At 40.8% G+C, this 25,273-nt stretch overlaps 1 protein-coding gene across 6 annotated transcripts; it reads right to left on the reverse strand.

Annotated features, from left to right (window-relative positions):
* Positions 1-240: 240 nt before the first annotated feature.
* On the reverse strand, positions 241-24,520 carry CHAF1B (chromatin assembly factor 1 subunit B). 6 transcript variants are annotated; one of them, XR_011325020.1, is made up of 16 exons: positions 24,433-24,520; positions 23,453-23,583; positions 19,512-19,644; positions 19,278-19,395; positions 17,650-17,753; positions 15,384-15,480; positions 12,790-12,874; positions 11,699-11,792; positions 10,989-11,058; positions 10,805-10,896; positions 9,137-9,299; positions 7,574-7,996; positions 6,050-6,141; positions 4,168-5,548; positions 2,833-2,894; positions 241-2,110 (listed from the first exon to the last, which is right to left on the reverse strand). XR_011325020.1 is itself a non-coding variant. In XM_069785141.1 (14 exons), the coding sequence occupies exons 2-14, from the start codon at positions 23,576-23,578 to the stop codon at positions 5,427-5,429; spliced, it is 1,719 nt and encodes a 572-aa protein (XP_069641242.1). In that variant the 5' UTR covers positions 23,579-23,583; positions 24,433-24,520; the 3' UTR covers positions 241-5,426. The 6 variants fall into 6 exon arrangements, 3 of the variants coding, with proteins under 3 accessions (XP_069641242.1, XP_069641243.1, XP_069641244.1); XR_011325019.1 differs by having other exon boundaries at positions 241-2,894; XR_011325018.1 differs by having other exon boundaries at positions 2,833-5,548.
* Positions 24,521-25,273: the final 753 nt, after the last annotated feature.

The following is a 25,273-nucleotide window of genomic DNA, read 5'->3' on the forward strand; positions in this document are numbered from 1 at the left end:
CATAAATTCCACAATGAAATTTGCTGTTGCCATGTAGCAATGATGTACAGCCTTTGAACTGCAACAGAAAAATAATTTATAGTAGCACGAAGAAAAGAGCGGTGTGAAAAGTAGATAGGTTTCATGTAGCAAATCCTGTTATCATGTAACTTGTGATACCATACTTTATCATGCAACTCCAATCTGCTGCTTCTTCATGATCCTGCAACTGCTATAGCAGAAAACACACATACAATATAGTTACTTGGTAAGCCTGTTTTCTTTTATAAGAAATGATGCTTATGTAAACATGGAGAATGTGCACACACAGTACAGAGATTCTGTTTTGAATCCATAGGCAAGTACCAACCAAATTTTGACAAAAAGGCAGTGGTTAAATAATTACAATATGTATTAATATGGGTAGCTGGATAGAAGAAAAATTAAAGCTAACATCAATAGCACATGAGCATGATTTCTAGCTGTCTAAAAATTAACCTTTATTACATGCCAGAAAGTCTTTCCAGGAGCAACACAGTCGTGAATCCTTCCCCATCTAAAAAGTTGCAAGATCTGTTTGAAACCCCTAGTGCAATTAGCTATATATCCATCTGAAACAAGGCCTTACTAGTTCAGTGGCTCACAGAAGTATTTGGTTTTTAAGGTGGTATGTCTGCATATGTTTTTGTTGAGGAGCAAGAGATCCTGATTTTAACTAGCAGTAACTCAACAATGGAAAAGACCTATCATTGACTGAGCAGCACTAGCCTGACACATGGTGGAAGCAGCAAGAAGTCCCTTTCTAACCAGGAGTAAAAGAAGACACTTAAGTAAGGAGTTGTATGACTTCTTGCTCTTGCACACAGAACACATATCATGCATGAGGATTGCTTACATACTACCCTTAGACCTGCCACCCACCATGGCCACTTTCTCCTAGGCTCCAGCAGCTTTGTGTGACTCTGCCCTCGTGTTTCTCATTTCCTTTTAACGGGCTGGAAGACAAATAACATGGCAGTACACCCTTTTAAAACAGATTAGGACAGATAAGACGGTATTGTTATATGGACACACATGATTAAATGCTTTTTGACTTATGGGTGGGGCATGCAAACATTTTTCTCTTTTTTCACCAACTCCCACCCAGAGCTGTAGGTGCTAGCACTGGTGGTGGCAGCAGCAGGTCCTGGATGCTGAAATACTTTGTGTACTTGTAGCAATCTGTGTATCACAATTTGGTAACTTGTGTCAAGACAAATGAAAGCTGGCTGGACCCTATACTAACCAGATGGTCCACATGCCTTCCAGATCCCTCCCATTACCTCTTCAAAGAGCTTTTCAACAGAAATGATGCTTAAGACATTCTTGGAAAGTTTCAGGCTGCATGTGGCATTTCAGGTTTATCATTTTCCATCTCCCAACAGAGAAATGCTATCATGGTATGGACTTACTTTCCATAGTCAATTATAAAATGTAATTCATAAGAAAGCAAACCCTGTCTTCTTAGAAGGAAGCTTGTAGAAACAATAGAAACAATTTATTTTGCGATAACATACATTTGTTATATAGATTGACCTACAGCTTTTATTTAAAAAGAAAAGTGTTTTCTTTCTCCTTGCTGCCGCTAGTAGCATTTTTTCCCCATAGCCCCGGGAGGAGGAATCCTATCAGAAGAGTGACAACCAGCGGTCGTTCTGCACTTTGTATTTACCCAGAAGTCTCATGCTTTGTGCTTCTGTAGCCTGGCTTTTCCAGCCCTTCACTGAACTTATGAAAAAAGGCACATGGCTTAAGGTAACGAACAAACTGGTTTTCTGACATGGAAAAATTATTACACGTATATACAGACACATACTTAAATATGAAAGTACGCAGAACTAGGACATGAAGATGACATTTTAAAAGGTCTACTATCAAGCCAGAGAAGTACATGTAAGACATGCAAGAAAACCAGTCTGAAAAAGGGAAAGGATCACTTGCCTGTAACTTGAACTCTCCAAGACATATAGTCCACACAGATATTTACACTATCAGATAATGCAGAAGACTTTATTTGTGCAGTAGGCATATTGGATATGTGCACTCCCCACCTTTCATTATGCTTCATGCACTTAGCAAAATCCATGGGATTCTGAGGAAGATGGAAAGAAATGGCACATAAAGACCACATATATCAGCGAACTCCCATGACTAGTAACTTCTCCATCTTAAGTGTTAAAGCACTTGCTCATTCAAACTATGCCAAACTGGAAGTGGCAGCATTCACAGAATCACAGAACGGGTGAGGTTGGACAGGACCTCTGGAAGTCATCCGACCCAACCCTGCTGCTCAAACAGTCCCCCCGTCAGCCTAGAGCCTGGGGAAATGACTTTGTGCAACTGTGCTCTTTTTTGTTGTTTTTTTTTCCACGGGATTGGCCTGTGGGACACTGACATACACTAGTACCAAACATGTTGATAGGCACAGGGCTTGAACACCCGAAATGAAGAGTTCCATGGTTCCCTGAGTTTAACAGTAATTTGCTGCCTATTTACAGAAGTTAATTCGATGAGTTCAGCTCCCTCTTCTTATTGCTGTGAGGTCAAAAGATGTAGATAGGGCATTTTTCCATAATGCTACCTCATCAAGATAGTACAAGCAGGATAATAGTCCTCAAAGCAGGTAAGATCCTTACAGAAGGCACTGAGCAAAATGTGACCTAAGACAGCACCTACACCACATTCACAGCTGGAATATGAACTCAGGGTCCATTTGAAGTACGAACAATTCAGCTGGCCAATCAAAAATAACATTTAAGCCAAAACTGGACTAATGTGCACCCTTGAAAGAATTATGTCTAGGCAATACATCACCTTATGAAGCAGTCAAGAAAGAACTGAAACAGCACCAGGCATGTTCTGTCTTGAAGCAGAGTCTAGTGCATGACAAAACATGAACCCACTTTCTATAAACAGTGTACGAATAGTTTTCAATTTCTTAAGTATGAATGTTAGGTGGGGATAGCCCCTTGGAGACTGAAAGAGGAATCACAAAACCCAGGAATCTACAGTTCTGACTGCCACAGTGTTAAAGATGGTAATTTAGTATAGAAATGATGGTATCCATTTATAGAAAAAGGTTAAAAAGCTAGTGCCGTATAAATTTGACAGAGTAGTGTATAAGTAACAGAATCAACAGAGAAGAGAAGCAGAAAATCATAGTGGCAAGAGACAACTAGAACTAAACAGAAAAAATTCCTATTAGGGAAGATGAAATATCAGATAGAGCATTCTGACAGAGATCATGATGTGAAAATAGTCTCCAAATGGCAGCTATGAAAGCCACATTAACTTTACAGCTCCTATTAGATTGTAAGGCAGAACAAAAATAAGCTGAGGAACCACATAAACAAATGTGGATGTCACCTGAATGGTTAAGGTATGAAATAAAGTTGAATACTCTGGCAATTAATTGCATCTGAAGACTGAAGACCACAGAGACCAGGTATGCCAATGACACTAAAATAATATACCCAACCTACTAGTTTTCAACAGAAAGAGTAGTTTACAGTAAAATACACTGTGTAAAAAACAACAACAACAACAAAAGATTTAAAAATACCTATCAGGATAGCTTTGCAATTAGTATTTAGAAGTGTAAGTTTGAATTCAAAGGATCCTTTGCAGTGCACAAAACAAAACACTGCAGTACTGTACTAAGTGGGTCACTGTCCCACAGAAAGATGAACTACCAATGTTCTTTGAGCTCAAACTGGACAAAACATAAAATAGCAAGTCAGGCAATGCATGCTAGTTACAGATATCTGCTTCAGCTATCAATTCAGATAGCTCTATAAACTTTTGGGGAAAAAAGTTTTAGATGTGGCTTTGCTTGGTAATCAAGTCTTTATATTCCTCTCTAGAAGAAAACCCACTTTTGAAGTCTAACAAAGCTCCACCCTCATCTCTGTGATTGAAAGCAAAGATACAGTTAGTTTCCTACAACTCTTTGCTTATTAATTACTGTTGAAATTAAATTGTAGGCAACTCACTTCATTTGCCTGAAACACTGACATAGGTATTTGTTAATATTTCCTCCCTATTAACTTTTATTAATCACTTCTGAAACATTTGTATTTCTGCTTTTCTGAAGTATTAGTCCACTTTCTTAGAAACTGACAGAAAACAAATGCTAAGTAAATTACACACCTTAAAAACAACCAAATCCAGGGAAGAATGAAAGTCAAAAGAGCTTTAATATGAATTGCAGCTTTCCCCTCCTGTGTGCTGTGGAACTTCAAATGATAGAAAAATAGCCTAAACTATGAGAAAAAATTCTGTTTAAAACTTCTACATGCTATCACCAGCTAGAACGACTATTCACATTTTAAGAATTATCTTACTTTTTAAAATTAAGTCCATGATGTTAAACAAAATGAAGTGGATGAGCTCAGAATACTGTGGTTGAGCATTCTACTTCTACAGGCCAAGTCTGCACACCATAGCAAATCCAGAGTAGTGATTTTCAAATATTTTGGACTTATTGTTTTCAATTTGCAGGTCTTAGTTCAATTATTAAATGCTAAATGCTTAGCACAAGTATTAAATGCTAAAAAGAAATCAACTTATAGAAGTTTAACATACATTGGATTTATATTTTATTGGCTAAGGGAGTTAAGATTTGGAAAAATGGGTGAAAACTTCTGATGCATATGGTCGAATACTGCCACCTCAGAAAAATCTCATGTCTGCTTTTTTTCTTTAAACACAGAAAATAAACAATTAAGAACTTCCTTCTGCTGTTTAATGCTTATAACAGGTCTTCAGATGGTTTCTTCCTTCTGCTTTCTTGTTTCTTGCAGTTACAAGTTCTGATTTATGTTTCAGTCATATCAGTCATACTGTAGGCTGCTGCATTCAGAGCATGCGAACATCAGCTTCCATTCCACATGTACTGGACAGCATGAATTTTGCACACTGCTAAACATATAAGCAAAGATACTTGAATAAAACTGTTTCTTCTTTTTTTTGTCTTAAACCACATTAAATCATTATGAATGCATTTAAGTCCTTAGAAATTCTATTCTTTTGCCAGACAGGTTACTGGAAGGTACAATACTTTATAAACATCAACTTAGGGACTTTGATGGAGACTTTTAGGTTACTGTATGGCTTTTTAATACCCAGATTTTCCTGATTTCCTTAAGCTGTGGCATTTCTTGAAGAATGCTGTCTTCAAGAAGTAGAAACACACTTAGAAGTCACTTCCCAACTATTTCCTCTTCTGCAAAGCTACATTCCTGAAATCTGTGTCTTCTACTGCCAGTTTCTTTCTTCACAGCACTACGTCAAATATGTGTACGGTACTTTAATCAGGAATTGAGGATTTAACATTTGCAAAATAAATGTACTCTCAGATATGGCTGGATTGCCTTCAGACTGTGAAGAGTCTACTAAAAGCTCAGCCTTTATTTGTTTGAATTGCAGCTGACTTGACTTTCAGCAGATGTAGAAAGAGACAATTCCTCAGTTCTAGGTCGTTTCGATGCTGGAGGATTTTGAAGACTGTCATCAGATGGTAACGGCCTCTCTGAAACAGGCAGATAGGAAAATCATTTAGGCTAAGCAAAACCAGATTAAGAAAGTAAATTCATTTGCTGAATTCACAAACAATTCAGCACTCACCAAAAAAAACCCCAACACTGGTTGGAGAGAGTCCAGCAACTGAAACAATGATGTGCTAAAAGTATAAGGGTCTTAAACTCATCTGTTAAGACCTGGAGGACATTACATCCAAGGGAATTTACTCTTCTTGGTTTCAGTGTCAGCTAATGCACCCATTACTATAAAAACTGTGGTGACATATTGTCACGTAAGCAGCTGCCCAAGAGCAACCACAGTGAGCACACATTTCATATTGTCAAAAGTACCTTTCAAACACACCAAGACAACGAAGAAGGTGTAAAACCTGCAGCTAGGTTTAGGTTTGTGCTTGATTGTGCTTGTGTTATAAGCTTATAACAGAACCCTATAATGGAAAGAACTGATTGGCAAAAGACTTTGCTGGCTATTCATAGCCACAAAAGCTTACCACGTTCCTGTTCTGAGGAAGGAGGTATAGGAACTGTATCTGTATATGCAGAGGTTGTCATATCTGGCTTCAGTGGAATCAAGTTTACTCTCCTTTAAAAAAGCAGAAACAGAAACAGTTCAATTGCTTTAAAGCCATCATTTCCACAAATACTTTACTTAAAGATTTACTTCAGATAGAATCAGTTAAATTTAAATCTATTTTAGATATATTTTACTATGCATTTTTTATTCTTGTTATATGTTAAATAAAGCATTTTTTAGAAGTACTTTAAATATCACTAGTGATCTTTTCCACTAGAAAGTACTTTTACATATGTTATATGTGGCACAGTGCTTGATATTCACCTTCAGAGCACAGTATCTTGGTCAAAAATTTTAAAATTAAGACTGGCTGCACTTACTATGCCCTAGCCCTGTCCATGTTAACACTTTAGATTCATAAAACACTAGGGAATTCTTTTGCCTGCTGAGGTCCACTAATAATTACTGCAAATCTATTTTGTTCTGCTAAATCTCTTCTGGACAGTACTTAAAAATTAAGCACAAAAGTGGCAGAGGATTGAACCATAAAAAAAAAAAAAGTCTTACAAGTACCACCATGCATGCTACTACAAGACAACACTCATGGCATCATCAGTTGATATGATTAAATAGTTTCTCTCAAAAATAAAAAGACTAATTAGCTGCATCAGTTCCCCACCCTCCAGGCTAAAGCCACTTTCAACTACGTACAACCCTTTGACTTGTTACTTCCAGTAGAGATGAACACTGGTGTGTAGAAAGCCATCATCTCCCAAGATTTTTCTTTGTGGTTGTTGATGAAAGCCACAATCCTGCTTTCTTGTTCACCACTTCCTCCCTAGCCATCTACTAATTAAAACATTCCTATGAGAAGTTATAATAATCTCCTTTAATTCTAAAATAGCCTTGTTTTGCTGACAAGGTCTAGATCTCTATTTGCATCGTTGCCTCCTTACTGTCGCACACCAGCTCAGGATCTTCTACTGCAGGCTGTTTAACAATCAATACATGGATTACGGGCAATTTCTAAAAACCTACATCTTCACCTTAGGAAATAACCTCAATCAATGCATTAAGTCCCACATCCATGACTGTGCACACTGAGTGTCTGTCTAGACTTGCATTCTTAAAATATTTCTTGTCAGAAGGGTCTTTACATAGTTCTTGTCAGCCGAAAGCTTCAGGTACCCTCTTTGTACAGAAAATGGGAACTGAAGACAGACACCTGTTGCTGCCATACAGATCAGGCGTAATGGTCAGGTTAACTTTGTTACTGCCTCACATTTCAGACAGAAATATAAAAGCTGTACATTTAAGATTCAGGAGGCATTTTGACCTTTCAGTTGCAGTACAACTGGAACAAAAAGTTCCATGTCAAGACAGCTACCACCAAGACACAGGGCTAGGAATTTATGTCTAAACCTCAACCTTTAAATGTAGCACAAGCACAGCTTGTCTTGGCCTTCGTATTTATGACTGGAAACAGCAATATAAATCTCACCTTGGCGTCTTGCTCCATGCTTGTAAAGTGTTGAGAGTAATCCTCCTGGGCTGGTTTACTTTAGTGCTCTGGCTGGCTGACTGGCTGATTTTCCTCTCATCTGAAGATGAGACTGGAACATTTTTTATGCTTACAGGTGTGGAAGGCAAGTCCTTACCGACAGCTGTAGGTGTTCTAGGTTGGAGGGGGGGAGTGCTGGGATCGGTGACCCTGCCGGGAGGAGTCCCCTCTGTCAGCTTAGAGCCCGGGGAAATGACTTTGTGCGACTGGCTCTTTTTCACTTTCTTCTCTGTTGCACCAGAAGTCCTGACATTTATCTGTGGCTTCTCCTTCAGTGCTATTCCCAGTTCATCCTTCTCAAAGGTAACAAATGAACAGTATCCATCCATGGAAGAAATAGCAAGAAAGGCTCCATCGCTGGACCTATTTGCGATTTTTTTTTTTCCATTAAGAGTAAAGGCCAGAACTTTCCTTCAACCCTTACCCCCCCATCTATAACACATGCTGTACCTGTCTTTTCCTCCTCCCTTACCCAGGTACACATATACATTTAAATAAAACTGCAGTCAAGTGAAAGACATCTAATTCAAATGAACAAAAGATCTTCAATTCTGGCCTTCGCATTTGATTTAATCTCTCTGGTGTCATCTGTGATGACCTGCAATATGCTGCTGCCAGCACTTAAGCTAGCACAAAGCATGGTTCAATTGCAGGTACACAATTCTTCAGCCACAGTTTCTGAAATATGGCTGAAATATGGCTCTCTTCGTTCAGACTAGCAGAGCAGTTCAAGCTCTTTGGCTCCCTTCCTTGTGCAATGCTCAGAATCACTGTGGTGCTCACCTGAATGGGCTCTTCGTGCTCATTTCACCAAATAATGTCTATCTATCACTGATTAAAAGCACTTGATTTTCTATTCTCTTCCACTCCCCTCCTCCTGACACACAACGGTGTTCACAGTGTCTGAACATCAATTATAACTTCTGAAAAAGCAGCCTCCTGAAGGTCCTCAGCTTAGGGATACTGGCTAGAAAAGCATGAGAGAAGAAGCACAGGGGTATATCCTGATTGGAAGACTTGGGTTCAATTTTCAGCTCCAGTTCTGACTCCCCGCATCACATCAGATAAATTACTTAATCCCATACATGAAGAACCACCAAGAACTGTGCAGATAAACCAGAATTTGGCCAGGATACAGACACCTGAACTCCGACAGATGACTTCCAAAACCTCCAAATAAGTTCATTATTGCCAGTTATACTGCCTGAACAATGAGTACTTTCCATGGGCACCGACTACATTAGCTTTCACAAAAATTTCCATCTGCTTGTCCCCAGAGTGCTTGCACCTTGTTTCCCAACTAATAAAGAACAATGATTGTCCAGTTTACAGGCCAAAAAAGAGGTGGCTTGCTGTTCAGACACTGTGATGACAGTGACCACATGCACATCATAAACAAAATATAAGAATAAAGTAAGACACAAGATGTTTTTCAGAACTTCAATGTGTAAAAAGGACATTTCCCCCATCACAACAAATCTTAAGAATGTAACAATTACCTACCATGAAATGTCACTCAGGGTGTGATAATGGATGTTAGAAACATAACCAAAGGGGAAGGACTGCTCAGTATCATAAAAAAGCACAGAATCTCCTGAAGCAACAGCAAACACCAATCGATAGGGCAGATTAAATAGAGCAGGAGATGATTTCTGACTGATTTCATCTAGAATGCAAAGAAATGAACACATTCAGAATTCTGTCTTGCATTCATTGCAAGGTAGTAACTGCACTAGCTTAGTCATGAATCTAAATAAAGATTTCATTATTAATCAGTATCAAGATAATGGCTGAGAAGATAGAACTTGTATAAAATGTAAAGTTTAATGGCAAGCACTAACATTTCTGTTGCCTGAAGTTTGCCCTGTATTGTCTTAGCTGAAGAGGGAGAAATTGGCAGAAGCTTTGTCTATCTGGATTGTTATTATTTTGTTTTGTAAAGTTTGTCATGTATTTTCCAGCTGAAATTTTTCAGCATATTTATAGGAACTTTAGTATTAAAGTCAAAAACCCCACACCTGAGGATATAGTGTAAATCAAGGTCATGACAAATTTATACCACCATGTTATATTTTGTATGACTCAGTCAAAACGAGTATGACTCAGTCAAAACAATGAATTTAGCTCTATTTGTGTTATCTTGGGTTCGGCTCCTAGCTAGTCTTTTCATTGCAACACTAGCTCTTTGTAAGGCCAGATTATTCCAACTTCCACTGGAAGCTGAGTGCTAGCTAGCTGCTTTCAGAAATTCCTAGTATATAGAGCTCCTGTTCAGTTCTATGATGATTATGGAAGCTATGCACTAAGACAGGCCATTAACATTAACATAATGTAAGCTCCTCACATCTATAGATTTCTAGACTACCACAGATTTTCACTTCTCTGGGTGTATGTGGCAGAACCTAAACATTCTGTTTAGAGGAGCTAGAGACACGAACAGCAGACAGTCATCTCCTTACTTTGCAACACACCATTACAATGGATCTAAAGATAATGATGAAAATACAGAACACAACAACAGGTAATCTCTAAATCCTGTAAGGAATACTACAAATCGACCCTCTAAAGACAGGAGCAAAGCTCTGCCTTTTCAGCAGAGTAAGACCAGTCCTGCTAAAATATAAACACTCCTGGACCCACTGGGCTTACACTAAGGCTGGATTTCAATCTCCAGGTAAGTTCTTATGCAACTTCATACAATCCTTTCCCCACCTCAGAACTCCTGTTCTGGCCAGTAACACCAGCACTGCTTCAGGTATGGCTTCCTTGAATAAACATCAATGGTTGTTGCAAACTATACCCACTCTCTGGTGCTTCTGTGATGTGGGTAGTTGAGACTAACAGAAAATATTTCACTGGGCCACTCCTTCAGTGCTAAGCCAAGTTATTTACTTTTACTCACACAAAATGGTTAAAAGTTAAAGAAAAATATTAAACAGTGTTTCTGTAGCCTAAGAAGCCAAGTAAGAACATTTATCCACCATATCAAAAGCTACTCACAAGGTACTTAAGGTGAATTCGGGGTCTTAGAATCAGGAAACAGCTTCTAAGATGTGGTACAACACTATCTTAATGGAATGTTAAAAGGCTAGGGCATAAAATAGTAAACAGCCACATTGGCCTTTTCACATATTTGCTGTAAAATCATACTCCCTGAAGGATTTACAGTACCTTTATTAAATGCTCGTCTCAACTCAAAGTAGACTGGGCAGCAGCGAACAGCAAGAGTTGCCTTTCCAGGACATGGCAGGTGACCCATGGGCCTTTTATAAAGAATCAGTATTTCAGAAAACAGCATTTCTTTCTTTTTTTTTTTTTTTTAATAAAAAGATATTTTGATCTTATTAAACTCTACCTTTTAAGATTGTTTCTGGAGAAAACATATGTGGTGTTTGTTACATTTTCGCCCGATTCAACACAGCCAGCTGCAAAAATAAAGGTTAAAACATTACTCATCAACTCAAAAAGGTACTGAGTACACACTTTATGTCCATAAACATTCTACTTCTCAGGAATTAGGCTTACTTTATGTCCATAAACATTCTACTTCTCAGGAATTAGGCTTGTCAGTTGGGCAAGAGCTGTGCAACCTGAACACAACGTAAAAAGGCATCCCAAATATTTATTTAGTGCTGTTTTTGTTTCCCTTATATACTTCCCCCTCAAAGCCTCTTTTTGATGTTGCCAGACATCTATAAAAGCAGTGCTTATATGGGCAAACTGATCTCCCCCTTGCAATGTTATTTTTACTATGACTGCAGTATGTTCTTAAGAAAGGATACAAACAAAGAGAGACCAGTCAAAAGAAACCACTCATTATTCTTCTTTACTGTTTTAACAGAGCTGTATTGTTGCAATTTACATGTCTCAGTTCAGAAAATGCCATAAATATAGTTTTTATCACAGGAGAAAGTTGATTTCTGGACTGCTAACAGAAGAGTATTGTGGAGTCTCTATTTTCTTCAATAGGAAGAATGAGGAATGGCAGTTTGAAAGCAACCTTGATGCACATTCAAAGTAGAGCATAATAGATACGATGTAAGTTACAGTACACTTCTCACATACCTGGCGTGAGTAAATAGGAGCCATCAGGAGTAAAACTGAGCCTGCGGAAAAATGACTTCATGCTGTCATCATGAAACATCCGATAGCTCCTAGCCTGTAACATTGAAAATACAATTGTGTAAAGTGCCACGAACATGTCAGCTGGAATTCAGATGAGAAAAACCATCCATTTGTACAATCCAACCTGATGGAACTTCTAAAATAAATGGTTTAAAAACCATGGCTCCTTCAAACTCACTTTCTGCTGTGCTATAAATTCTTCACAGCTAAGAAAAATAGTCCTTGATCCCTCTTCAGCTACTAATCAAAACACTCCAAGAGCAGTCACATTAGACCAGTAATCAAAAACCAGTAATAACCTGGAGAACAACATTATTTAACAGTCAATGTAAAAGCCTGTTCCTTAGGCATTTAATTTTAACTCTAGTATTAGAGGTTTAAAGAGAACTTCTATAATGGCAAAACAACCTCTGTCAGGGCTGTTCTTTAGTCTCTATAAAACTGTTACAAATGTTTTCACAAAAAAAAGAAAGGGAATAGAAAGAATTAAAAAGATTATAGCCAGCTTGGGGGTGTTATTTTACTATCACTTAGAACTGTTTGGGAGAAAAAAGCTCTTTGTTTTCCCTCTTAGGGTTAGAGAGAATTTCCTAAATTTTCCCAAATTCATATTTTTCCTAAAAATCAGACTACCTTTTTGAAAATTTCAGGCTGCTGACTTTAAAATATTATTGCTACATCATATCCATTAATAAACTACTGAAAGACACGTTTGAAGTTTTTCCTATTAAGAATTCACTATGCATACTATTTTTAACATTTACAATCAAAGACATTGTGTTACTACTTTAAACAGCTGAACTTGCAAGAGATCAACAGCAGCAGGCAGTGTTCTTTCTTAGTCACTTCTGTGATGTTGGAGGAAACCTGAAGTGGTGTCTATTTATAACATGCAAAGGTGAAACAGGAGACAAAATATCTGATATATGGGTTACTTGAATGGAAAACATTTGCTCCTTTGGTTTCATAGAACAACTCATATAAAATTCTCCAGCACATTCTCCAGTACCATTAGTAGCAGAACAATGTACCTCTCCTTCAGCTCCTGATCCAGACAGCAACTTGGTAACGTTGAATGCAACACGCTTGGTTTGCGTGTTGTACACCCGCAGGACCCTACATGGTGGAGAGCACAGTTAGCCATGAACAACTTCCTTTCACCCCAAGTCTCATACAACACTACAGGACCTCACTTCTCAGTCAGGACTGCCAAATATAAATGAAGATCACAGATTAATTATAACTCTGTTCATGAGACACCACTGGGGGTACATGTTTTGATGGCTAAATAATCAATGAGTCACTTGACAATTATTTGACTCAATAAGGTTTATGAAGTACCAGCATATGCATTCATGGAGGAATAAGGGAATTAGTGCACAGTGAACAGCCACACCATTCCTACCTGTGCTGTAGTAGCCAGTAAGCTCCTGCTGTGGTGGTGTGCTCCCTCCTCAATCTGACCTGTATGTCCTGTAATCCTGCTCAAGTGATAACCACCAGTGGCAGTCATAATGGTTGCATGTGGTCGTGATGGCTGTATCCCAGCTCACAGTGGATTCAGGGGAGACACATAACAACAAAATAGCCAAGGGCTAATTTGAACAATGCACCCACCTAAACCACAGTGCTGGTCAATGTCTGACTCAAGCCAAATCTTGAAGAAGCAATGTCTGTAGTCTGTATGCAAATATGACTGAGTCAATTATGTTACGCCATAACTAGTGGACAGCCCAGGGCCTGTTGAGCATTCCTACACAGCAGTGGGCTGCACGCCAGCATCTCCCCTTGAGTAGCGACCCCTCTCAAGGTCACTGCTCGAGGTTGAGAGAGTTCTTGCCACAACAGATTCTTAGTAAGTGATTAATAGCATGCTAAACTTCAAACTCTTAGCTAAGTGATATAAAGGATTGATTGTGCACATATAGTCCTTTAGAAATAAACAGTTGACCAAGTCTGGGACTAGGAGTGGATCCAGCCACACCTAGACTCCTCTCTGAGAAGGAGTTTAGAAAGCAAGCGGGTCCATTCTGAACCTCATGACTCAAAAGGAGGGTGCCCCTGACAGTTTTGTCTGACCCTGTCCTCTATGCAGTAAATATCAAGTGAACCTTGCCATCGGATCTTGTTAAACCACTGTCACATTTACTATCAAACTTTGTTTAATCACTGTTTTATATCAATAAACATATTGCTACTTCTCTATTACGAGTGAAGTGTGTAACTCCATCAGTGACACCTGCAGAGTGCGAACTCACCTCAAAGACAATTAGCTACATCTCTATGCCTCAGTTTCCTTTGGAATGAATGAAAGCTGGAGTACGTCTCTGCACAGAACAACGGAACTCCCCTGACTTCATCTCACTAAACCAGCAGGTAGCCTAAGCAAATCCAACTGCTCATCCCACCACCCCCTCCCTTCTGCCAGCTCTGACCTTCACCAAGTTATGTTCGTTTGTTAGGCTGGCAGAAAACCAACCTAACAAAAAACAGACAGCTTTTTGCTGATTTAATGTGCTGAAACAGCTCCACAAAGAATCCTGGACAGAGCTAGGAAAAGAAAACAGAACATGAGGCTGTGGCAGACAGCTTAAGACATTTGTGGAACTACTGGCTCTGTATGTCACACGGTTAAGCTGGTCTCCCAAAAGGGGGAATAGGTCTCCCCACCCCGGGCTGTTGAGTGCCCAGTCCTAGCAACCGGCCTGGCTCCTGTTAGATCCCCACTGAGCCAATGCTATTCACTAACCTTGCAGAAAAGCATCTGAAACCTGAGAGGGTGGGAGATTTCCCCTCTTCAGATTAGTTCATGCTCTCACTTGCAACTTCACTCCAAGAAAAAGTTGTGCATCATTCTATTACTTGTGTTTCACTGCTGTTCATTTTAATAAAAAGCACACAAATCTCACATAACCGATTATCAGAAGACAGAGGCTCATAATGACCTAGTTGCCATTAACTTACCATTTTTCTGAGCCTATTGCAAATCTTAAATCAAAACTACTTTTCCACTGTAATTTTCTTTGCAGTGGGTGCCAGATGACATACATTTATTAGCCAGCTGTGAACCCCTTCAGAGCAGCACACATGCCCTAAACAGTTTAAGCTCACTCAAAGTTCTGACAAGGGCCAAGTTTATGAAGTGTGTGTTTAGCTTTCCCAATGACATCACTTACAAAACTGTTGGGGATGGAAGGAGCAAGAGGGCAAAAGAAAGATATCAATGGAAAAACATTTTAACTGATTTCTTAACCTGTTTATATCTTTCTGTAAAACAACAAGGATGAACTTATTAGCTCATCAACAACCAGAGAACTCAGCACTCTCTTAAGATGTATTTGGTATCTCTAATGACCAATACAATGAAAACTTACTTCCTGAAGAAAAATTTCTACAAAAGTTTATATAAGCTTATTTGCTGCTTAGAGAGGACACTCAGACTTCAGGAATCATTCACCACAAGAAAAAGACTAACTAAAGTATCATTTTACTTTCACATCAACCTTCTTACAGGATGATCTGAATAAAACTAAAAGAAAAGTCACATTTATCCTGTACACTTGCTTTTAATTAATCCTCAAGTAAGAAAGAATACTAAGGCAAAACACTTAGACCAACAGCTCACCTATCACAACTCAGAGTTGCAATGTACTGGCCTAGAGGATCCCAGGTTATTCCTTGGACATAACTCTTGTGTTCATTTAATATTGAAACCTTCTGTCCTGAAATTACAAACAGTTTTCAGATTCTAAATTCAAATGTGTTTTAAAACGTTTCTTCATTTCAGAAATAAAACAAGACAAAACATTTCAAAACGTAGAGAAATCATTTTTTAAACATACAAACTGTTAACTTGATGGTACGTGATAAGAATATCAGAAATAGTTGCTTTATTTCTAGAATCTTCACAAGTACGGTAAATTGTGACATGCCAGTTTAAGGCTTGTTCCCTACAAATTAACTCAGATAAGCAGCTTGGCTTAGGCATTAAACATGCAAGATGAGTATATTTCAAAACAGAAGTATTTCAAAACCTTTGTGATTTAGAAAAAAAAACTTTTTAGGCAAGTCTAGAATACTGTTCAACAGCTAACTGAATTTGGCTGAATACAGAGCCAGAAATTCCCGTGTTAAAAAATAACTTCCAGCTGGGGGGCTGTATAAACTCATCTACTCTGCTGAGCAAGCACTGAAAAAAATACGCTACACACATGCTGACTGACGCTTACCCATGGGTAGCTTTCAGAAACAATTCTACAGCAGTGCTAACTCACATTCTTCCACAGCTGAATATCTCGGATCCAAAGCATCGTGATGAAGTAAAGTTACAGATAATTCTCACAAAATACTGTTTTGGATACTAGTGACAGGTCGGGTTTTTTCCTATTAGTTAAGTGTTGCTTTGCTGCAAAGAAATACTATAAGCTGACAAGTTTCAAAGACAATAGCTCTTCAAAAAGACTACACAAATAGAGTGGAGGCCATGCTGCATAGTATCAAATGTCCTTCTGGTGCAGTATTCTGTCTTCAACAGTGGCCAGCAACAAATGCCTAAGGAAGAGTGTAAGAACAGAGCAAACACATAGCGGTATTTCTACAGGATACCCAGTAAAGCTGCCAACGGTTTGTAACTCAAGGACTTAAGCCAGTGATGCTCTCTTTGTACCAAACAACCCTATGAATTTTTATTATTAGTTTTCTTCCAGCCATTTTTTTAAAAAACCATGCGAGCTTTTAGCCTGGGTATTACTGGAAGCTATCTGTGAAACTCTTTCCTTTCACGTACCTGCAACTTCAATCACAAAGCCTACATTTTCCAGTAATGGCTTCTTACTTCCAACTTACTAGCTGTCTCTCTGCCTAGAAGACACCAAATGGCCTCCATGGCATTAATTGCATGCCAAAAGAAAGCAGTGAGAATGGAAGACATTACACACAAGTAACATATATCAGCTTAAGAGGCCATCCAGCTTTTTTTAGTAATAATTCTAATAGATATGTCCCTTTAAAGAAGTTACAAGCACTCTGAGATGCAGGAGACATTTGGTCACAATGCCCCTACACATACTTACGCTCTAAGCACACACATTCTTAACTGAACATTCATGTATTTATGGTAAAGACTTTTTGAAAGGAGTATATGTGACAGTTTGGATGGGAGAGACATTAAGCACCCAAAAAGAACACAAAAAACGTCAGCAGCAGAACACTCATATTTTCACACGTGCGTGCTCTGAAAAATTAAGCTGGATTCTACTTTATTTTTCTTAATTAGACACTAAATAATAGAAACGTGAGACAAAAGGTTAACTTTAGAGAAAGTATTTCCACATTAAATTAAAAGTGGAAGTAATGACTACACTGCTAATAAGAAAACATCAAGCTGTTGTAAAGCAACATAACTTAGCTGGTTACTATCTGAACTTCTATAGATGGGCCTTTAATTGGAGAGTACAAGCAATCCCACTGCAGTAGGATGAGAATGAACAGAAGTGTTTTGCCTAATGGAGCCTAAAAAAAAAGTCACATATTGTAAAACAGCCTGCATCCTATACTTGCTTCCCCTTTTTTACCTAGGTAGTTAGTTACCCGATACCAGTCAAGTTTTGTTTGTTTTTTTTGTTGGGGTGTAGAATAAGTAATATACAAGCTGCTTTAGGAGTTTGGGGAGAAAAAAGATTGGGTGAAGTTTATTTCCTGAATACTCCAAGGTAAAGGGATTACTTCTGTGTAAATTTTGCCGCTTGAGGGTATCTTTATGTGCTGGGCTATCTGCCTCACAATCCCAGAAAACTAGTAATCACAAAAGAAGATGCTTTCAACAATTCTGGTAAATACCATGAGGCACTTCCACCAGGATTGGGGACACAAGGGATAAACATAGCATTTACCTTTATTGACATCCCACATTATAGCTGTGTTATCTACAGAAGCAGATGCCATGTAATTTCCATCTGAGGTCCAACAAATATCATATACATCTTCTAGGTGGCCTCTAGAAGCCAGAAGAGAAAAAAACCAATTATTAATTTAAAAATTTACAGCTACATGTAACCATGAGTTTTATGCATTTTTAGGTTAAAAAAAAAAAATCAGAGGCAAATGAAGTATCACTGAAGTAAAATGAACAGCATGACTTTCAGCTTTTAAAAAAAAAATTCCATATTCAGAAAGTGGTAGAATATTTTAAAAAAGCACATCCTACTTCTATTTAAAACAAGCCTGCCTTTTCAACAGGTCTTCTTCACAGACAATGAAAACCCCACATTTGAAGTCATTTATGAATTTGTACCTAGAGATCTGGAAACAAACATTTTAGGATTTGTGCAAACAGAAGACAAAACACTACACCAAAGCAATTAGGAAGTGCTGCTCTTAAAGAAAACCTTCCTTCAATTTATGGGTTTCATAGAAGTGGTAAACAAACATGCATATTCAGCAGAACCACATGAAACAGAAAATTAAGGTTGATTTAGATATAGTGGAACAAACATTGCAAGATATTCAGAACCACCTGAAAGGGCTTAATCAAAAAGTGTTTATTGCTTGTCATTTGAAGACTTATCATACAGTGTGGTAACTTTAATAATAAATAATTGCAACACCAAGGGGAAGGGGGATTGCATGCATTTGTTTGTTTTAAGAGATTAACTCTAATGTTCCTAAAGGATCATGGTGGTACTTCAAGAATCCCACTAGCACTTTTGAAACTGTTCTCACACAAACCTCAGCAGTTGCAAGGAATGTATCAGTTATGCATAGCAGAGTTAAGAATTTACACTTTTTACAAAAAATAAGCAATTTTATCAGTATAGACAGAGACTAAAACTTTTAACAGATACACACAGAAAGCAAGGCAGAGCTATACATACTGCTCACTCAAAATGCATTTCCAACTCCAGAACCACTAATTTCTTTCAGATTTCATCCAAGAGTGAGAACGCTGTTGTAGTTCAACTGCCAGTGGTGGTTTGATGCCTTAGCCACTATCAGCTAATACTTACTTAGTCTTAGCAGGCACAATGTGCATATTTTATTAATCATCGTACACTTGAAATGAAAGCTGTACGATACAGTAGATTTTCAACCATTAAAATGAAGTACTTGAAAAAGATTGGTCGAGCCTCACAGCCATCATCTGGCATGAATCATTTTATCCACTGATGCTTTTTGCTTTAATAGTGACCAAAATTTCCACTATAAAACTAGCAAATAAAACTTCACATTTACTTTATATATCTCCGTCCTAAGCTTTAAGTGACTGCAAATCTCAGGAACAAATTTCAGAGCACATCAGTTATGTCACATAAATGCCAAATCTTCTGCCTTACCCAAACCTGTACGTTGGCAATGTAGCAAAAAAAGTTAAATACAATAAAAGGATGAATATTGGAGCAAGCAAATTTTAGAGAGCATTGATGTTCTACATACACTGAACAGAAGACTGTACCAGACGAAAAAAGCCACTGGGGAATCAAAAACACACAACAGAAAACAAACTCATAAAATATTAAGCTACCTTAAAGTTTTAATGACTGTCCAGTTCTCCTTGTTAAGGTGAGCTTCATCTTCATCCTGAAAAACTAATGGTTCCAATTCTTTGCTATCATTCAGCTTCCACAATAAAATAACAGCATCTGTAGAAGAAATCATATGAAGATTCTTTCCTTCCCACTCACTGTTTTGTTAATGCATGACATTTAGTTCAACATTACAATTATCTTGCATAAGACACATGAAAAGCAGTTCTTACCATCTCCTCCAGATGCTAGGATCTCACCAGTTGGAGAGAAGCGCACAACATTTACTGCTTTGGTATGGCGAGCAAGGTTGGACAAGAATTCCACAATTGCTTTTCCATCTGGCCCTTTTTCTACTTTCCATATCTAGTTACAAAAGCATTACAGACAGTTTTCAGGGACAAGATGTAATATATATGCACCGCTTCATTAATCCACAATTTACTCCTTGGGCAGTCATTCTGAACTTATTATCTGAAACTTTCAGAGCTAAAGCTGCAGTTGCACCACAAATTTTCCCTCTATGAGCCACAGCTGTGTACTGGGTTTATGTGGCAAGGTTTTGGTAGCTGGGGGAGGCTTCAGGGGTGGCTTCTGTGAGAATACACCAGAAGCTGCCCCATGTTAGACACAGCCAGTTCCAGCCAGCTCTGAGACCATCCTGCATCTGGCCAAAGCTAAGCCTATCAGTGATGCTGGTGGCACCTCTGTGATAACATATTTAAGAAAGGGTAATAAACGTTGCACAACAGGAGCTGGGAAAGAGGATTGAGAATACGTGGGAGAAACAACCCTGCAGCCCCCCAGGTCAGTGAAGAAGGAGGGGGAGGAGATGCTCCAGGCACTGGAGCAGAGATTCCCCTGCAGCCCGTGGGGAAGACCATGGTGAGGCAGGCTGTCCCCCTGCAGCCCAGGGAGGTCCACGGTGGAACAGATCTCCACCTGCAGCCCAGGGAGGACCCCACACCGGAGCAGGTGGGTGCCTGAAGAAGGCTGTGACCCCATGGGAAGCCCACGCTGAAGCAGGCTCCTGGCGGGACCTGCGGATCTGTGGAGAGAGGAGCCCACGCTGGAGCAGGTTTTCTGGCAGGACTTGTGACCCCGTGGGGGAACCCATGCTGGAGCAGTCTGTACCTGAAGGACTGCAGCCCTTGGGAGGGACCCACGTTGGAGAAGTTCATGGAGAACTGTCTCCCATGGGTGGGACCCCTGGAGCAGGGGAAGAGTGAGGAGTCCTCCCCCTGAGGAGGAAGGAGCAGCAGAGACAATGTGTGATGAACTGACCACAACCCTCATTCCCCATCCCCCTGTGCCGCTCAGGGGGAGGAGGTAGAGAATTTGGGAGTGGAGTTCTGCCCGTGAAGAAGGGAGGGGTGAGGGAAGGTGTTTTCAGTTTTGTTCTTATTTCTCACTATCCTACTCCATTATTAATTGGCAAGAAATTAATTTCCCTGAGTTGAGTCTGTTTTGCCCATGACTGTAAATATTAAGTGATCTCCCCATCCTTATCTTGACCCATGAGCTTTTCCATTGTATTTTCTCCCCGTCCTGTTGAGAAGGGGGAGTGACAGAGCAGCATGGCGGGCACCTGGTGGCCAACCATACTCAACCCACCACAAGCTGTAATTATATTGCAGTATTTTTTTTAGTCTGGTGAAATATATAACTAAGTATTTCCAATAAATGAAAAAAAAAAAAAAAAAGAAAACAACCAACAACCATATAACTTCATTCTCTCTTCAGTCATCGACAACCTCTAGCTTCAAAGGTATTTGACAAGCCTACAAATACAATGATTCAATAGTATGGAATTACAGAATCTTGTTAACAAATCCCTCAAAACACATTGTAACAGTCTGAAAAAAAAGCTGATTACTACAGAAGAAAAAAACATTTTAGCTCTCTTTAGAAGTCTGAACAAATTGAAGAGTTTTGCAGGATACCCCAAAGGTCAATAGATTTAGTGGTTTCAAACAGATGATTTGAGCAAGAATTATAATAATTCCAGTTCCTCACTGATCATAACCACAGCATTAAGACAGTTGCATGATATGGATACTTCGCCAGCCATGCTGGCTTAGGGAATTCCTGATTCCAATTGTTCTTGATTTTGCAGCGCATAATAATGCCACTCCTACTGCTCTACTTGTGCACTGGTTCAGCCACAAGAGCAACACTGTTATGTCCCTATATTCTGGGACTAAGGCCACAGACAGCTAAATCCCATTAGGTGTTTCAAATAATCTGTTCTTGGATGCAGCTCAGTTCAGAAAAACCAAACCAAACCAACAACCAGGCCTTGATAGGAATATACCAAACAATGAAGCAGCCTGAATTAAGACCTCTGTAACTTCTGCCAGTTTTCCCCCTGTATGCAACAGTCCTCCTAAAGAAGATGTAGCAGCAGTATCTTTTATTTTTCTGGCCCTAAAATATGTAAATGTATAAGTATGACTTAAATATATATTCAGTAACCTACATATAGAGCCAAAATCCCTGAAATGCATACACCATCAGGTAAGAAGTCAATTTGCCAGTGAGGAAGGGAAAAGTTTTGGCTGAGGCTACTAGAATAAAACTCTAATTTTTAATGACATTTATCCCATTTACCACCTCCAGAAGAAAGCGGCATTCTAATCATGCACATAACACAGCAGTTACTATTTGTAATAATTTGCTACTAAACACATTAAGATGTATTGGCATATTTCACAAAGTACTGCACTGAGGATCCTGAGAAACAAATCTGGATCCAATCCAGCCCTAATGTAAGTATAAATCTGATCTTTACAACTCAAATTCTCTGCTAAAACAGAGGATTTCCCTATTCAGAAGAAAATGCAGCAGTAATACAAAAGAAAGACTTTTGTCTGTACCTATTGCACAGGTAGCAAAACCTTATTAGAGTATTTTTTATTTCTTCTTCAAATAAGTGATGGAAGCCTGACAGAACATAAGCAGGCCCAAAAGATAATTAAAATGTAAAATGCTATGCAAGGACAGCTAGACAGACAGATACATACACATGTAGCAGAGAACCTACATGAATTCTTTGCATTGGAGTTCATTACTAAGGAGCACAGGGAGGGTCCCCGGTTGGAACCCTTCTTTATTGCAGGATGAGTTTGAGGAACTGTCTCAAATTGAAAGGTTAGCAGTAGAGATTTTAGTAAACAAGCAAAAAAAATATTTTACAGGAAATCACCAGGCCCAGATACCGAACCGACCTACAGGAACTCAAACATTAAATGAACAGCCCAGCAGTGATGGGTAACCTACTGTTTCACTCTCAGCTTCAAAAAACAGGGGAAGCAAATGTGCCAGCTTTTTTTTAAGTACTCAGATGGGGACTCAGAAAAACTGACCACTATGTCTACCTTCCATATTGAGAAGCTGTTAAATACATAAATAAATAAATTCAATTTATTTCTCTGCAAAGGAAATTGTGCCTCACATGGCCATTAACTTTATTTAAGGAGTTGACTAACATCCAGGTAAAAAAAATGCAGTTCACCCAGCACACTCAATTTCCCAATGCTTCCAACTAGGGCTAAGGCTTTTAGAGAAACCAAGAGATCATTGAACGATGGGGACAATCCTGACGTACATTAAGACTTGAGAAGAACAATTGCCTGATTTTGCAAAGGTAGATCCTACAGCCACATCTTTTGGGCTTGTGCTATGCAACATTTTCATAAGTGATTCTCAAAAAGGATGAATAACTGACTAACAAAGTTTGCTAGCACCAACACAAAATTACCTAGGAGAGATGCATCTCAAGCTGAATGAAAAGGGCTGTAGAAAGATACCATATTACTGAGTCACTACGTACAAAATGACAAATAGAATTCAACTTTTATGAACATAAAGAAATTAAAACCAGTCGTTTCTCACTAACCCACAAGACTGTGCCGTAAGTTAGCAGTTACTACTCCGGAATATCACCCAACAGTCAATGCAGGTAATTTTCCAAAAATAACAGTTCAACACTCAGCAGCAGAACTCAGGGACAGTACCCAAGGGTAACAGTCATTCTGTATATAGCTGTACAGTCTTTCCCTAAACCATCCACCACGGATGTCACGTACCAGCCAATAATCCAGTAGCTCAGACAGCAAGCCATCTCCTGCTCTGCACATGCTACAAAACCAAAACAAACAGGTTTGAAACTTACACGAACGGCTGTGTCCACGCCTGCTGAGGCCAGTCGATTGATCTTCCCATCAGCTCCATGTTGGAAGTCTAAGCTGTAAACAGGCTCCTTATTATGCCACGCTATTTCACAAGTGATGACCTTCATGTCTGCTAAAGAAAACAGAGCAAATACCAGATAAATTCTTGTTCCTTACGACCAAGGCAACCAAAGTTAACGCAGGTTTTGCAAGCGCCGCGGACCGATCCCGTAACAATTTCACCACAGAAACTGACAGGGCGGCTTAAGGAAGACCAGTTCTCAATGCTGTGATTTACTACGGCTACAGCTACTGCCCGGGCACTGCGTGACAAGGGCAATAAAGCCGCGTCTCCCGGCGGCATTACACGTTGTGACAGAGGCACAGGACGGGGTTACAACAAGCGGGAAATCCCGCGGGCAGGCACGGCACCTCTTCCCTTTCAGCCCCCGGCTGCCCGGGCCCTGCCCCCAGCCCGGCTCCGGACGGGGGCGCGCCCCGGCCGAGCGAGCAGCGGCGGACCGGCACCGCGCCCGTCCACCCAGCCCCCGGGGCAACAACTACTTCCGTACCGACGGCGGAGCACCGAGAAGCCGGAACGACGGCAAGGCACGAAGGCCCCGGCGGGGGAGGAGGAAGGCGGAGGCGCCGCTGGCCGCAGCCGCCCCTCGGCCGCTCCCCGGAGCCCCGCGGGCCTCGGAAACCGCCCCCGGGGGGAGCGGGGGGGAGGGCCTGGCGGTACCCGACGCCTCCAGAGGATCGGCCACGCGAAACCCAGCGCGCTCGCCGGCCGCAGCCCCGAAAAGGCACCCAGGCTACCTCCCCGACTCCCCGCCGCTTCGTACCCCGGCCGCCCGCGGCGGCTCCTCTCCCCGCGGGGCGGCGGGGCGCCGGCGGTCCCGTCCGCCCGCCCGCCCGCCCTCAACCGCCGCTAACGGCCGGGGGGCCCCGCGCGCGGGGCGGGCGCGCCCCCAGCCCCTACCTGCGGCGCCGCGCGGCCTGGCCGGGCTCCAGCGCGGGCGCGCGTTTCCCGCCCCAGCCCGCCTCGCCCCGCCCCGCGCCTGCGCGCCGCCTCCTCCTGAGGAGAGCCCGGCGGTGCGGCGGCGCCCCCTGCCGGAGGCGGGAACGGGCGACAAGGCGGCGGCGCCCCGGCCGCGCCCCCCGCGGGCGCAGCCCGGGCGGACGGCGGAGTCGCCGCCCTCCCCGCCCCCGGCCCGGTTTGCGGCTGGCGGTTTGCTGCAGGCGGACGGTTTGGGAAGCTGCCCGCGCCGCCATCGCAGCACTTGGCAGCCCTGCCCGCCCCCGCTGCGAAAGCGAAGAGGGGGGCGGCGGGTGGTTGGGGGAAATCCTAGGGCTCCGCCGTGCTGCCGTTTTGGCTAGGGGTTTTTGCCTGCGTTCTGGATTTGGCGTGCCCTAAGCTTGCTTCCACTTAGAAAAACCCACAAAAACGACAAAACGAAACAAAAACTAAAAAAAGCCCAACGCCCTCCCACTCGGCAAAAGAAAAAAAAAAGGCATTGCTGTATTGGAGAAGGTTTTACATTTAGACTCGTCAAAGGGCAACCAATCCCCCAAATTCCCCTTTCTTTCAAAGGCAAACCTTTCCATTCACAATAATAATTAAAAAATTACACCCTTAGAAACTGGCATCTACCTTTCCTTCTTCCCACACGCCGATGGCTGTGCCGCTCTCGCCGCCTTCCCAACAGCGACAGGCAAAAGAACCACCGGCCGCGGGGTTAAAGCCGAAACTTGTACTCTGAAGACCTCACCGGTTATTACACTGCCTCACACAGCAGGTGAGAAAGCAGAAGAGAACAAAT

The sequence above is a fragment of the Haliaeetus albicilla genome, chromosome 6 (genome assembly GCF_947461875.1).
Source record: "Haliaeetus albicilla chromosome 6, bHalAlb1.1, whole genome shotgun sequence".
In the NCBI taxonomy this organism is placed as follows: domain Eukaryota; kingdom Metazoa; phylum Chordata; class Aves; order Accipitriformes; family Accipitridae; genus Haliaeetus; species Haliaeetus albicilla.

What these genes read in the sequence shown, in the direction of transcription:
- CHAF1B (XM_069785141.1), bottom strand. Translation starts at nt 23,578, where the DNA reads ATGAAGGTCATCACTTGTGAAATAGCGTGGCATAATAAGGAGCCTGTT. An exon ending in GCGTGGACACAGCCGTTCGT is followed by an intron (nt 19,645 to 23,452) that starts GTAAGTTTCAAA and finishes TTTTGTAACTAG; the next exon opens with ATATGGAAAGTAGAAAAAGG. An exon ending in GATCAGGAGCTGAAGGAGAG is followed by an intron (nt 11,793 to 12,789) that starts GTACATTGTTCT and finishes TCAATGTTACAG; the next exon opens with GCTAGGAGCTATCGGATGTT.